The 12,702-nt window shown below is 58.7% G+C and overlaps 1 protein-coding gene across 1 annotated transcript; it reads left to right on the forward strand.

The window, feature by feature from the left end:
• The first annotated feature begins 4,547 nt into the window (after positions 1-4,547).
• Positions 4,548-11,613, forward strand: SLC35E4 (solute carrier family 35 member E4). The gene is made up of 2 exons (XM_055550471.1): positions 4,548-5,767; positions 10,638-11,613. The coding sequence occupies exons 1-2, from the start codon at positions 5,149-5,151 to the stop codon at positions 11,069-11,071; spliced, it is 1,053 nt and encodes a 350-aa protein (XP_055406446.1). The 5' UTR covers positions 4,548-5,148; the 3' UTR covers positions 11,072-11,613.
• Positions 11,614-12,702: the final 1,089 nt, after the last annotated feature.

The raw sequence follows: 12,702 nt of genomic DNA on the forward strand, positions 1-12,702 counted from the left end.
GCTCATCTTGTGAAGGTTACTGCTGGCCACAAGGAGCAGATAGCTCCATTAATGATGTTAGTGCTTTTCTAGATGTGAGAAGATGCAAGAATTAGGCTCATAAAATCTCCTGAAAATATCTACCTGGTGGCGTGTTCTTCCAGGTTTTCCCAGAGCAGAGTACCTCGTTCTCGATCTCCACCTTGAACTCCTTTCAGGGTGTGTTAAGGTCAGCGCCTGCAGTGGCTAGTGACTTAATCCTTGTAGAGGCAGAAGGCGAGTGACACTTTTTAGCTGGCAATGGCTGGGATTACATGGCAGAGTCCAAATTCAGCTGGAGGCCCAGGACCCCCGAGCTTCTCCTCAGAGGACGGTCAGGGCCTCAGCTGCCAGTGGGGTGGCGACCCTGCCTGTCAGCGGGAAGGGCTGGGTTCTGGGTTCCCCTCTGAAAAGTGGGGTTCTAGCCAGGGAGGCACCCCGTTAGCCCCCTTGCACCAAGGTTAGGAAGGAGGTCCCTGGGAGGGACCCTCTGACTGCACATCAGGTTTTACCGTGACTCTCATGGAGTCGGCAACACCGTAGATTAAACACGTGCTTCTTCCTCCAGTCCAGGGTCTGGGCAGGTGAGGGAAGTAGGCAATTTAAAAAATGCTTTGAAGGGACTTCCCTGGTGGTCCAATGGTTAGGACTTCGCCTTCCAATGCAGGGGGTGCAGGTTTGATCCCTGACCAGGGAACTAAGATCCCACATGCCTTATGGTCAAAAAACCAAATCATACTACAGAAGCAACATCGTAACAGATGCAATAAAGACTTTAAAGTAGTCCATATCAGAAAAAAATCTTTAAAAAATAGAAACTGCCTTGATATTGAGACAAACATCAAAGGATCTGAAAGCCAACTGGAAACAGGACCTCTGTGTTCAAGGTGAAATGTCCGTGCCCAGCCCCCCAGAGCTCTGGTTCCCCTGCCCACCTTGATCTAGGCCAAGGGTGCTCCAGAGAGGGATTCGGGACCAGCCCTGTGACCCCTTCACAGTAAGGTGAAGACTCAGAGAGGGCTGCGGCTTGCCTCAGGGACCCCAGCCCTTGCCCCTGAACCACCTCGCTGCCCCCCACCCCCACCCCAGGAAGCCAGGGCCCCTCCCATGGCGGGGGTGCTGGCTGGGGCGGGTCCCAGGCCAGGCTATGGGTGGGGGGTTGATGTAAAGGACCCTCGGTGGTCCAGGGTCTGGATGCGGTCCTCCCCCCGAGGGACTTAGTTGGGTGTGTTTGGCTCTAAGAAGCAGGAAGCTATTGAATCCTGCTCCAATCAAAGGATGTTTGCTGGGAAGGCTCAGCCCACCAAGTGAGGGCTGCAGAGGTGGGGCCAGGGCAGTGGAAGCCCGGAAGCTTGGCTCCTTGCCCGGCACCCACTCAGGCCCTCTCCTCGGCCTCCCCCTCTGCCGGCTTCCTCTGAGCGTGGTAAGTTTGCCAGCCCCCTTTTATTTTCTCAGCCTTGTCCCAAAGCTTGGGGAGGGGTCCGACCGGCACAGCCGACTTCTGGGCACTGGGCCAGGTGTCTAGTCTGGCTCCATCTGCAGGGACCCTGAGAGGGGGTGGGTGAGGACAGTCATGTCCACAGTAAGGATCTGATGGGGACTTCCCTGGCTGCCCAGTGGTTCAGACTCTGCACTTGCACTTTGCACTGCATGGGTCGTGGGTTCGATCCCTGGTCGAGGCCAAAAAGTGAAAAAAAAAAAAAAGAAAAAGAACTGTCGTAAGCAGAGGCCCTCCCTGGGAATGGGGCCCAGGTTCGTGTCTGACCCACGTTTAGAGCTGTGTGACTGCGGACAAGCCACGTCCCCTCGCGCCGCGTGTTCCCTAACCCGCAGCTGTGGGCAGGCACCTCGGGTCAAACCTGTGAGCCCACGGCAGATCACAGACAGGAAGGCTGAGGCCCCGCAGCAAAGTGACTGGGCTGGGGACGTGCAGAGACCTGTCCCACAGCCTCTGCAGCCCAGTTGCTGGAAATGGTGCTTCTTCCCTCCTGTGCCCTCAGGGTCCCTCGCCAAATCACCTGCTTCCCGCAGCAGCTGGGGTAGAAGGGTGGGGGTTAAGGGATGGGGGTTAGGGGGTGGGCACCCCATGGGCAGTACTCAGACTTGAGGGCTCTGGGAGCCTGTGGGCAGGGCAGGCTCCTCAGGGCTGGTCTGGGTTTTGGAGGGGGCAAGGAGTGTGAAGGAGCCCCTGCTGTGTTCTGTGAAGCTAAGCGCACCCCCTCATTCTTCCACAAGGGGAATATCCTGTAGAGAGCCTTGCTGCCTGCAGATCAAAGCAGGTTAAAAACTAGGGCTCAGGAGCTGGACAGACCTGGTCTGAATCCACCCCCACCACCCCAGCAGCATGAGGGCCCTCCCCCTTGCCCCCACTCCCACCCCAGGGTGTACCGCTTTCTCCCTCCCACCAATCCTCTTCCCTCTTAGCTCACCTCTCACTAGGCAGGGGAGGTCAAAGGGCTTTGTGGCAGTCTTGGAGAGTGTTGACACTGCCTACCACTCCCCACTGGCTCAGCTCTGAGAAGATGGGAGGGTGGACAGTATTTTTGAGGGCTTCCCTGATAGCTCAGTTGGTAAAGAATCTGCCTGCAATTCAGGAGACCCCAGTTTGATTCCTGGGTCAGGAAGATCTGCTGGAGAAGGGATAGGCTACCCACTCCAGTATTCTTGGGTTTCCCTTGTGGTTCAGCAGGTAAAGAATCCGCCTGCAATGAGAGAGACCTGGGTTCAATCCCTGGGTTGGGAACATCTCCTGGAGAAGGGAAAGGCTACCCACTCCAGTATTCTTGCCTGGAGAATCCCCATGAACAGAGGAGCCTGGCGGGCTACAGTCCATGGGGTCGCAAAGAGTCGTGTCCACGACTGAGCAATTGGATGAATGGATGGAATGAATTAAAAAATACTAAAGTGAAAGTCACTTAGTCATGTTCTTCTCCAGGGGATCTTCCTGACCCAGGGATCAAAACCGGATCTCCTGCATTTAATTCATTGCCTTTTTTTTTTTTTTTTTTAAATTAAAGGAAGCTTAACGGGAAACTGACAAAAAAATCTCAAAACTAATCTAACCCACAGGGGCTCTGATTCCTCCTCTTCAGGAAATGTGGGGCAGGGGGAGCTGCCCCCTTGGCTGGCTCAGTTTCCCTCCTGCAAACCCTCCTGGAGAAACCCTCTCTAAATATTAATTCCTGCATATTTTGGTCCTTTCTCTGGAAATCTCCTGCCCTACAATATGGACTATTTGCAGGCTCCTGCGGGTCTCGGAATCACCAAAGGAAAATGAAAAAAACACATTCCTGGACACACCAGAGGGTATCTGATTCAGCTGGTATGAATCAACGGCCGGGCTGGGGGGTTTTAATTCCAGGTCAAGGATTGCGATGGGGATTAGGGGACACCTGCAGCCATTCTGCACTCTGACCACCAGAGGGCGCCATGGACCGAGCTAAGCGCTCCCCCTTTGCGGTCCCGTTCCTCTAGACAGGTTGCTGTCATCAAGGGCTTGCCGGTCAGATAACAAGGCTAGGGGTGAACTGTGCCCCAGGGGACAGGAGCTTCCACAGAGGAGGAAGCTGTCAGCAAAGGGGCTCACTCACAGCGGGCCGTGGGCACCTGTGATCCTTGCACACTTGGACTCCAGAGCTGAGAGAGGAGTTCCGAGCTTGGAATTCCGATCAGATTGTCCTGCTTCTGGGGTGTGCTGTTTACCCGGCCCTGAGCTCAGAGAGCAGCCCGTCTGTTCCGATGGGAAAACCAAGACCCAGGCAGGGGCAAAAGCTTAGTGGCAGCTGCTCTGGCTCCCGGCCCACCTACAGCTCTCTGTCCTGCCAGCGAGGGCAGAGGGTGAACCCCAGGAAAGTTCAGCTATGAGTCAGTTCTGAGCGCCCAGGGGATGGGACAGGGGCTGCTGGCCAGGGATAGAGCGGCCGGCGGGACCCTGCTTCTGCAGCTGCGGGTGGCCGTGGTGATTCAGCTTCCTTCTGACTGCCTGGAGGGGGGCCCGCCCCGGGCTGGGAGACGGAGGAGGGATTGGGGTTAGGGAGGGGCGAGGGAGGGGCATTAAGGGGCCGAGTGGGCCAATTCTTCTGGATGCTGAGGTCCCACGGGATAACTGTGGCCAGAGATTAGGTGGTCCTGAGACTGGTCCTAGGTTGAAGTCTCCTGGGGCGGGGGGCGGGGGGGGGGGTGGTTCTTGAAGATGGAATCTCCTGAGAGGTTAGGAATTTTTCATCAGGAAGATACCCCACTGGGTATCGTCTCTATAGGGGGCTTGCCTTGGCGCTGGGCGGGGCGGGGCCTGATCCCCCACTGATGCGGGGAGGAGGACAGACAGGCTGACCACTCCGGCTAGCGGGGGTGGTCTGCGAACGGAGGAGGAGCCCCGAGCGGGCGGCGTGGGGGCGGGGCGAGACGGCCCTCCCGGCTCCGGGGGCGGGGCCTGACCCGAGGTGGCGCCCCCGGGCTCGGCCCAGTTTTCCGGGTGGGGCGCGTGGGGCGGCCGCGGAGGCGGGGCCTAGAGTGCGGAGCCTCGCTCTCGGCCCGAGCCTGGCGGGAGCCGCCGCTGCTGCCGCCGGAGCCGCCGGGAGCCGGAGCCACAGCGCAGGCCCTGCGGGACCCGAGCTGAGCCGAACTCGCCGCGTGACACCTGCCGGAGAGCGGGTCCGGCGCGTCTGCCCGCTGCTGGGCCTGGGCAGTGTCGGACGCAGCGAGCCGGACCCACCGGCACCAACCCGGCGCGGGAGCCCGGATCGCCCCCCACCAGGCCTGGCGTGAACTAGCCGGAGGACCCGGGGACTGGACCGAAGAGAAAAGGGATGGAGGATTCCGTCTAAGCGTAGCGTGGGCACTCTGGCGGGAGGAGAGTGGAGACTTTGCCTGGCACGGGCAGAGGTGCCCGGCGCTTACTAGGCCAGGCTTGAACACCAGAGAGCCTGGCATCCCAGCTGAAGCGACCTGGGCTCTGGTCTCCCTGCGCCGAGGACACCGCACGGCTCCTGGACCTCCGCTGCCGCAGGCTGGGCGCCAGAGACTGTGCCTGCACCTGCTTGAGACGGGGCGGGTCCAAGGTGGGGCTCTCTGGTGGCCCAGAGCTGGTCACCCGGGAGCTGGCCTCCTGCCGCGGCCCTACTGGTACCCATGTGCCGTTGCCCGCCGGAGCACCATGACGGCAGGATGACCTCTGCCGAGGCAGTGGAGGTGGCTGGCGGCGCTCGGTGGGCCGGGTCCGCTGAGTGGCCCCCTGGCACCCCGCAGGCCCTTCGGCGGCCTGGCCGGGCCCGGGTGGCCGTGGCCGCGCTGGTGTGGCTGCTGGCGGGAGCCAGCATGTCGAGCCTCAACAAGTGGATTTTCACGGTGCACGGCTTCGGGCGGCCCCTGCTGCTGTCGGCGCTGCACATGCTGGCGGCCGCGCTGGCCTGCCACCGGGGGGCGCAGCGCCCCTTGCCAGGGCAGACCCGCCGCCAGGTGCTGCTGCTCAGCCTCACCTTCGGCGCCTCGATGGCTTGCGGCAACGTGGGCCTGAGTGCCGTGCCCCTGGACCTGGCACAGCTGGCCACCACCACCACACCGCTCATCACGCTGGCCCTGTCCGCCCTGCTGCTTGGCCGGCGCCACCACCCGCTGCAGTTTGCGGCCATGGGTCCGCTCTGCCTGGGGGCCGCTTGCAGCCTGGCCGGAGAGCTCCGGACACCCCCGGCTGGCTGCGGTTTCCTGCTGGCGGCCACCTGCCTCCGTGGCCTCAAGTCCATTCAGCAGAGTGAGTAACCTAAGTCACTGGTTGAGGAGGTGGGCCAGGTGGGACTGTGGGAGTGTGGCCTGGGGAACCCTGTGAGGGGGTATGGCTGCTATCCCATTTTACTGATGACCAAACTGAGGCATGTGGCTTTGGAAGAGGCAGGAACTGAGGCTCAGAAAGGGCCAACTGCTCAGTGATTTCCAGGCCTCAAACTTAGGCTCTAGAGGCCCAGCTGGTTTTGTCCCCATTTGACACGTAGAGGGGCTTGCCCTGGGCCATGTAAGCAGCAGAGGCAAGATTTGAACCCAGTCAGACTGTAAAGAATCTGCCTCCAATACAAGAGACCCAGGTCCAATCCCTGGGTGGGGAACATCCCCTGGAGAAGGGCATGGCAACCCATTCCAGTATTCTTGCTTGGAGAATCCCATAGACGGAGGAGCCTGGAGGGCTACAGTCCATGGGGATTCCAAAGAGTTGGGCACAACTGAGTGACTTTCACTTCACTCAGGCAGAGTCCATGCTGTCCTAGTGATGTGGCATAAGGCTGTGGACCCAGCTTGACAGCGGGAACTGGTGGGAGAGAAAGAGGGCAAGGTGGTAAACCAGGATTTGGAAGTGGGGTGGAGGAGTGGGGCTTGCTAAGTCTGGGAAGGGTGGTGTCTTCTGGGAACTGCAGTGTAACAGGCCCTATGCTAGGTGTTTACTTTGAGTTGTCATGGCAACCACTACTTTCATCCCCATTTTACAGATGATGGAACTGAGACCCAGAGAAATTCATGATTTGCCCAGAGTCACACAGCTCCAAAGGACCAGAATCCTGGTCCATGTGACTCTGGACCTTAGCTCTGGTGGAAGGGGGCTGGAGGCTCTGGGCAGAGGGTAGAGTGGAGACTCCAAACCCAGACCCTGCGAAATCACTCTGCTGGAGGGTGGAGATCACTTTCCTGCCTGTCCTACTGAGGGTTCTTTGAGTCACAGCCCCCACCCTGTCTCTGCCCCTACTCAGGGTAGGGAGGCCTGTGTTCCAGCCACAGGTGGGCTCATAATTCCTGGGTGACCTGGGGCAGATCTGGATCTTATCTGGGCCTCAGTCTCCCTATGTGTTTGATGGAGGAGGTCAGAGTTGATAGAGTCCCAGGACTTTCTTGCTCTCCCTCCCTTGTGGCTCTGCGATCCTATGACCCAGGCCTGAAAGAGGGAAAGGGTTGCTCCAAGGGCACTGGGCTGGGGTTAGGGCAGCCTGCAGCCAGGAAAGGTTGAAGTCAGAGCTCAGGCCTGCCCTGGAATCAGGACCCAGAGGCCCTGTCCCCATCTTCCAGGGCCCTGAGGCAGGGCCAAAGCCCAGTTCTATTTTTGCCTTCAGGTTACCTGAGACCTGGGGCCTGAGCTCTGGGCATGAGTCAGTGGGAAACTTGACCTTGTGCCCTGCCCTGAGCAGGGCCAGAAGGCTGGGAAGGCCCCAACCTAAGGCCCACACCACACCTGCTGAGGCCCAGCCTCCTCACCCGAGAAGAGCCCCGGCCAGCAGGACAGGCTGTGGCCGGCCAGGCCTCGGGCACACGGACAGGGGCTGGCAGGTGCCTGGCATCAGGCTGCTCCTCGGCTCTGCCAGCTCCCTCCTTGTCACCTGCCTGCTCCTGAGGCAGGTTGGATGCTGGCTCCGGGCTCTCACAGGGCCCTCTGCATCCCCCATCAGGACTCCATGTGCCTTGTATTGATATTATAGCCACTTGGTTACCTGTCTGCCCCCCACCAGGCAGGAGCTCCTAGAGGGCATGGCCTAGCTTTGGGGCAGCTCCATGTCCCCAGCACTTGACTTGGGGCCTGGCGCAGGGGAGGTACCACTTAAGTGGTGAATTTATTAATGGTCTGATGGAAGAATTGGTAGGCTGCTTAAGCTACTTGGCTCAGGATGCTAAGGAGAGAGCTTAGGAGGCTGGAGGTCCCACTAACAGAGATGGGAGCCCAGCACAGAGGTGGGTCAGAACAGACTGGAGGAAAGGAATGAGGTGGGTTTTGGACAAGAGGAGGTTACTACTCGCAGACTTTCCAGGAAAGTCACCAGGGCCAATTTAGACTAGAATGTGAGTGACTGACACCAGCTCCTTTCCTGATGGCAGACTCCAAGGGAGCAGAGGATGAAAGTCCAGGACGAGGAGTGCCCAGCAGCTCCCCTCCTTCCTGGGCCAGTTGCAGGCCTGGGGGGGGCGCCACTCGTGGAGAGGAGTGATGCTGCCTCTCCCCTCACAGAAAGGCTGGGAGACGGGGTGCCAGCGTGCTGAGACTTGTCCTCAGCTACACCCACCTGCATCAGGTTGACCCCATTCCCATCCGCTGAGCTCTCAGGCTGGTGGGGAGACACCCTCAGAAGGAACGATCACAAAGCAGGGAAGAAGGGCTAAAGCCAAGGTGGGCACAGCTGTGATTGGGATGGCTACTTCCCGGGACACCAGAGAAGGCTGCCTAGAGGAGGAGGCAGGCAGTGATGGTGACAGCCGAGCCCTGACTATGGGCCCATGCTGTGCCCAGCTCTTCACGCGGGCAGAGCAGGAAAGGGCATTCTGGGAGCGGGACGCAAGCCCTGCCAGGGTGCGGGTGTCAGCCAGCGGGGTTGCACGTAGCGGGTCATGATAGCCACCATGGGCAGCAGTTGCCCCTGGGCACAGGTCCTGCGCTCAGCACCTCACACGGCCCTGTGAGGGCATGTTGTTACTTTGCCCATGCTCCCGCGGTGGGGGACAGGCATAGAGAGAGGGTGACCTGTGTGATATCATACAGCTCGTGATGGAGCAGAGGTGGGATAAGCCCGAAGCCAACAGAACGGCATCCAGAGGGTGTTAGTCTGCGTGTGTCTGAAATGTGGCATGTTCAGATGATGAAACGGAAATGCCTTCGGAGGAGGAGAAGTTGAAATGCGGGGTTTGGGGTAAGCAGGCAAGGGAGGGGTCGCTGAGAAGCCCGGATGACAGGTCGGTGGGGTAACTGGCTCTTTTCCTGGGCTGGAGGGGACAGTGTGTGGGGGGAGGGGGAGGGCTGGATGGATTACAGAACAGGTGCACAGGGCCGAGCAGGGAAGTTAGGGCCTGCCTGCCTGCCTCTCAGAGAGTGAAATTCACCAAAGGTGAAGTTCACCTGCAATCCTGACCACCTTCCAGTGATTGCACCTTGAACACGTAGGCCACAGGCAGCTCGTAACGGTGCTAAATTTGGAGCAGCCGAACAGGAGGCATTCCAGTTATCTGTTCATTTCTAGAAATGCTTGACAGAAGGACTGTTGCCTAGAGAACAAAGCCAAAACATCAAAATGAAATCGAGAGACAAATAAGATTTCCTATTCTAAGCATAGACTCTGAGTAAGCGCCTCTGTGGTTCTTTGGAAAGTGTGTGTCAGAAAACGCATAGAGGCTGAGAGAGCCCTGGGAGGGGCTGGGGAGACCTTACTCATCTCTCTCCACGAAAGCTTGGAGAAGGCACAAAACCGCCGTTGCCTCTTTGCAAGTCCTGTCATTTCAGCTCAGCCCCGTGAGATTTTATGATGGGCCCTGCTTCCTTTGTGAACCAACTGGGTGGTAACGTGTACACACACAGACACACACGGGCAAGATGCTAGGATGCCCTCTTTCCTTGCAAAGCCCCAGGTTTCCTCTGTGTCCTGGATTTGTCTTGACGAGCTCCAGCGTCCGTAGCGAAAGGTGCTAACTGTCTGCGGCAAACCGTGAGTGACAGCGACTCTCCCTGGCGGCCCAGTGGTTGAGACTCCACCTTTCAGTGCAGGGGGTGCAGGTTCGATCCCTTGTCGGGGAACTAAGATCCCATGTGCCTCTTGGCCAGGAAATCGAAACGGAAAACAGAAGCAATATTGTAACAAATTCAATAAAGACTTTAAAAATGGTCCACATAAAAAAAAAAAAATCTTAACAAAACAAAACACACACACACTCACACAGTGAGTGACAGCTGGGCACAACAATGACCTCCTTGTTGTGCCTGTCATCCCAGTGGTCACAAGTGATTGAACGTGACCTTGCTTTCAAACTCTCTCTCCTGTAACGTAAAGGCCCACATAGCTAGTACATGGCAGAGCTGGGAGTGCTGGAGGGAGCAACGTGGGAGCCACACTGTGGGGCTGGGGGTGCCAGAATGGCCGAAGCCAAGAAAGCAGACTTGGGCCCCCTTGGCTCAGCACCTTCAAAGCCGGTTACGAGTCCAGGATGTTTTTCTCCAGGGCCTGGGGAACCCCTGAAGATTTTTTTTTTTCACATTTATTCATCAGTGGGATATCACAGATTATTGTTTCAGCTTGTGGGAGGAGTCAGTGATAACAGGCTTATTTCTCCTGTCTTTTTAAGCTTACTGTCTGACCGAAGCTTACCTGATAAGGGCTTTATGTACATTATTTTAATCTGCATATTTAAGGTTTTATTGGGACTTCCCAGGTGGCGCTAGTGGTAAAGAACCCAATTACCGATGCAGGGGACACGGGAGAGACTTGGGTTCGATCCCTGGTTCGGGAAGATCCCCTGGAGAAGGGCATGGCAGCCCACTCCAGTCTTCTTGCCTAGAGAATCCCAGGGACAGAAGAGCCTGGCGGGCTACAGTCCATGGGGTCGCAAAGAGTCGAACATGACTGAAGCGACATAGCATGCACAAGGTTTTATTATCCTCTGACTCTGCAGGTGAGGAAACCTAGGCCTCCCGAGGTTAAGGGCCAGGTCACAGCTGGCCAGGAGCGGACCAGGTCACCACCCAGGTGGTCTGACCTTCCTGTTACAGAGCGGGAGCCCCTCGTTCCACTGGAGGGGCTGGGGCAGGCTTCCTGGAGGTCGTGGCAGGCTGGCCTCACGGGGGGTCGTCTGGAGCCCGGTGCTGACGGCTGTTGCCCTGGTTGCAGGTGCCCTGCTGCAGGAAGAGCGGCTGGATGCGGTGACCCTGCTGTACGCCACCTCGCTGCCCAGCTTCTGCCTGCTGGCTGGCGCCGCCCTGGTGCTGGAGGCCGGCGTGGCGCCGCCGCCCGCCCCCACCGACTGCCACCTCTGGGCCTGTGTCCTGCTCAGCTGCCTCTTGTCCGTGCTCTACAACCTGGCCAGCTTCTCCCTGCTGGCCCTCACCTCAGCCCTCACAGTCCACGTGCTGGGCAACCTCACCGTCGTGGGCAACCTCGTCCTGTCCCGGCTGCTGTTTGGCAGCTGCCTCAGCACCCTCAGCTATGTGGGCGTGGCGCTCACCCTTTCTGGAATGTTCCTTTACCACAACTGTGAGTTCGTGGCCTCCTGGGCTACCCGCCGGGGCTTCTGGCAGAGGGACCAGCCTGGCAAGGGTCTCTGAGACCTGAGGGAGCACAGGGACCACCCGGGACCGCCCTGGCCCGAATCCAGCCTTGGCCCATGGCCACGGGAGAGCGGGCAGCCGCTGGGGGTCGGGGAGACGGGTCTTCCTGTGGGGTCGCCGTGGAGGCTGCAATGGGGTCTCCTAGAGCGCCCCGGCTCCTGTCCCTGCCTGCCTCTCTGCATCACAGACCCCACTCACCGTTGGATGGTGCGCCCAGGCACAGCCGCTGTGCTTGTCAGAGTGCTCACGACGATCAGGGTCAAGTACTGTGCTGAAAATTGCTGGCTAAGCTTGGAAAACTCACCAACGTTCTGACGGTGATGGTGGCGACGATGGCGGTGATTCTTGGCGGTCGCACAATCCTTCCTGCAGGGAGTGGGGGAGGCAGCTAGGGGGCTCAGGGAAGGGCAGCTTTGCTACTCGGCTTCCCTAGGGAGCTGGGGGTTGTCTGTGCCAACTCCAGGCAGCTGCTGTGGCCTCAGCCCTGGGCCCCCCAATGTTGGGTCTTCCGTCCTCAAATAAACTATTTTTGCTTGTACACCTTGACACCTTGTGTCATTCTTTGGGGTAGCGGCCAAGGAGACACAGGCACACCATCCACCCACCCAGAAACAAGGACTTGCTCCCACCCTCACTAGGGCCTGGCCAGCCCCCCCATCCACCCAGACCACTGCTCTGACTCCTCACACCATCTTCCCACAGCCTCGAGGGGAATCTCTTAGAACACATGGTTTCTGTGGCTCCACGCTGCTCGTGGGACCAGGTCAGGCCTAGCCCCATGGCCTCTCCCCTCTCCCCTCCTTTGTAGTCATTGTTCAGTCGCTAAGTTGTGTCCGACTCTTTGCGACCCCATGGGCTGCAGCAAGCCAGGCTCCTCCGTCCTCCACTTTCTCCCAGAGCTTGCTCAAACTCATGTCCATTGAGTCGATGATGCCATCCAACCATCTCATCCTCTGTCGGCCCCTTCTCCTCCTGCCCTCAATCTTTTCCATCATCAGTACCACTTTCAATCCATACCTGCTTCCATCAGGTACCCCGTGACACCCAGCTGCCCACCGGGGTCTCCGCACATGCTGGTCCCTGGTCTGTGGTTCTCCTCCTACATCAGCTTCTCCCTTCTCATGGCTAAACCCTTGCCTGGGGGTGAAAACCCAAACTGTACAACTCTCCTCTAAAGGAAAAACCAGAAAAGAAGCCTGAGGAAGGAAAGGCCTGGGTGAGGGGCCGTGTCCAGGGCTGTGGGCGTAGAGGGCAAGGAATGGGGTGGTCCCATGGCAGGAGGAGCACTGGGGGTGGGGAGTGGAGCGTCTGGGGAGCTGGCCTGACCCAGCTGCCTCACTTCCCATCCTTCCCTTGGCTTAGGCACTTAACTCCAGCCACCCACCTGTCTCCACTGCAGGCCCCCTGTTAAAAACCATAACGTCCCTGCCTGGGTTAGAGACTCTGGGGAACTAATCCCGCTCTGCCCGTCTCATTGTGCCTGGGGCAGGTACCTCCCCTCTCTGAGCCTTGGTTTCCAGATCTGCAAAATGGGCTGATGATCCCCGGGGAGAGGATTTCCAGTGAGGACCTGGTGGGTAGGGCCAGGGGTGGAGAGGGGACGATGGGGCTAGTGGGCTTGGTCCCTA

Source organism: Bubalus kerabau, chromosome 16, assembly GCF_029407905.1.
Source record: "Bubalus kerabau isolate K-KA32 ecotype Philippines breed swamp buffalo chromosome 16, PCC_UOA_SB_1v2, whole genome shotgun sequence".
NCBI lineage: Eukaryota > Metazoa > Chordata > Mammalia > Artiodactyla > Bovidae > Bubalus > Bubalus kerabau.